We start from the raw sequence: 2,237 nt of genomic DNA, 5'->3' as shown, positions 1-2,237 counted from the left end.
TCTATAGGGGCATTTTAGGGTTATTAGACTTATAACATGTATAAAAGACAAGTGCATGTGCACGTTCCCAATTAGCAAGTGATACAAACATCAAACATGTTCGATAGAAAATGATACAATAATCATCATTTAAAAATATATCATATAATATTATTAAGAAAACAATTACATTTGCATATTGGAGTATTTGCACTCAAATATCACTTACTTAAAGACATATCATACACTACCATTGAGAAAATAATTACATTTTAATATAGAACTATTTGCATTCAAATATCACTTACGAAGTGACACATTAGCATAGATTCAAATAGAACTCGACAGGTAATACACAATAATAAATTTTAAATAATAAAAAATATTACATTCTTTCCCATCTTTCAACTGTGTTGAATTAACCGTTGCTGCCGATATGCGTAGTTCTTTCCAACGATACATTCACACGGAAATAAATATATCGACCTTTTCCATCAAATTATCTTTATCCAAAAAGGCATTTGTGGACTTATGATGAGCTTTTGACAAGATTATAATCCTACCTGTTATTTTGACAATTTGCGCAGACAGTTTGAATGTTAATCTTTGTTAAATCGACATTGTAGTTGTTATTTTGACAATTTACACAGAAAAGTTTGAATTTTATAATCTATTTATTTTACACAGAGTTAAATCAACTGAAAATTTCGTACATATGAATCAAAACTGAAAAAACAGCTTAAGTTTTTGACAGATTCAATAAAATAGTAGCAATTCAATGTAGTAAATCAATAGAAGAGGTCTATAAAGACTTTTCATGAACAGAAAAGAAACAGGCAACAATAAGAATAATGATTTGACGACAGAAACTTCTGTTGATCTAACACTAAACCTAATAATCCATATCATTGAAACCCTTCCTTTCCTTTAAAAAAAGTTTTTTTTTTTCATTTCAATAGAGATCTTCAAAAGAAATTCATCAGGATTTACAAAACAGTGCCTTTGCTTCATTTATTCCTTTTTCTACATACAAAATTTACAAATTCATTCTTCATTCTGCACAAACAAATTCATTCTTCATTCTGCACAAACAATTTCATTCTTCATTCTGCACACGCAAATTCGGTAGCAAAATCTTTACGAGCGATTCCGTTGAAATTGTTCAAGAAGATCTTGCATTTGAGCCAATTGCTGTTTAAGAAAATTGATGTGTTGATTATAATCCCGCGCCTGAAGGACCGATTCCGCCTCCAAATCCCCCAGCTGTGAACACAGCCGCTCCTCCGCTTCTTCCGTGTGTAACAATCTCATCCTCACCTTCTCTAAATCCGCCATTAATTCCGCTTCGTACCGTTGCCTCTCCTCCACTCGCCTTTGCAGCTTCACATTCTCAGATCTGAGTGCCTCTATTTCTGCACTTTGATCATCCATGGCAATCTTCTTCTTGTATACGGGCAAAACGGAAGGCTGTGAGAAGGAAAAGAAATTCGCAAATGCAGAAGCCATGATTATCACAATTCAAACCCTAGGTCTTGGCGTAATGCAACAAAGATGCTTCGATGTAGAAAATATATAGATCTTGAAGCTCCACGAAAATCGATCTACATTCAATGAATCTGGTTATACAACGATTCAGCTGCTGTATTTAACGGCGAACTAGTAAACGGTGGAGTTGAGAATGGTTTAATACGAAACTAATTTTTTATAGTGACGTTTTGAATCAAAATAGAGTTTGTGTAGAAACATTCAAATTTAAAATGTCGCATTAGGGCTTTACGTTTTTCGATTGTCGTGTTGGCGCTGTTGCAATGGAGAAAAAGTTGATGCGGGTGCTGTGCTTTCGTCATGGCGTGCGTTCATAAATATTTAGAGGAGTTGATATATGAGGAAAGAATATTTCCCGTGGAAAAAATCATTTTTGTGAGGAAAGATTAATTAGAGAAGTTGCTATGTGAGGAAAGAATAATTTTTGTGGAGAAAAAGTGAGGCCCATGTGTTTTTAAGGGCCATGTGAAGTAGAGCTATCAAACAAAATATGGTAGGCAGGTTGTCCCACATAAGATTCATTATTAAATATAATCATAAATTTCAAATTTGTCGCATGGTGAAAGTTGATGACAAGCATTTGTATTTAGTTTTTTTTAAATTTTCCATGGCCCTTAGACTTCTCAATGAGAGCAAATTAATTTTTAGTATAATATTAAATTGAATTTATAGAATTAACTGCGGAAGCTAGATTAATTTTTTATTGTTTATTT

The 2,237-nt window shown here is 32.9% G+C and overlaps 1 protein-coding gene across 1 annotated transcript; it reads right to left on the bottom strand.

Moving 5' to 3' along the window:
• Positions 1–900: 900 nt before the first annotated feature.
• On the bottom strand, positions 901–1,621 carry LOC149578664 (protein RESPONSE TO LOW SULFUR 1-like). The gene has a single exon (XM_089803297.1). The coding sequence runs from the start codon at positions 1,483–1,485 to the stop codon at positions 1,117–1,119; it is 369 nt and encodes a 122-aa protein (XP_089659423.1). The 5' UTR covers positions 1,486–1,621; the 3' UTR covers positions 901–1,116.
• Between the last annotated feature and the right edge of the window lie 616 nt (positions 1,622–2,237).

This window comes from Cupressus sempervirens, chromosome 1 (assembly GCF_028749045.1).
Source record: "Cupressus sempervirens isolate cs-2001-9-10 chromosome 1, ASM2874904v1, whole genome shotgun sequence".
Taxonomy (NCBI): Eukaryota; Viridiplantae; Streptophyta; class Pinopsida; order Cupressales; family Cupressaceae; genus Cupressus; species Cupressus sempervirens.
This window is presented reverse-complemented; position numbering and strand designations above follow the sequence as displayed.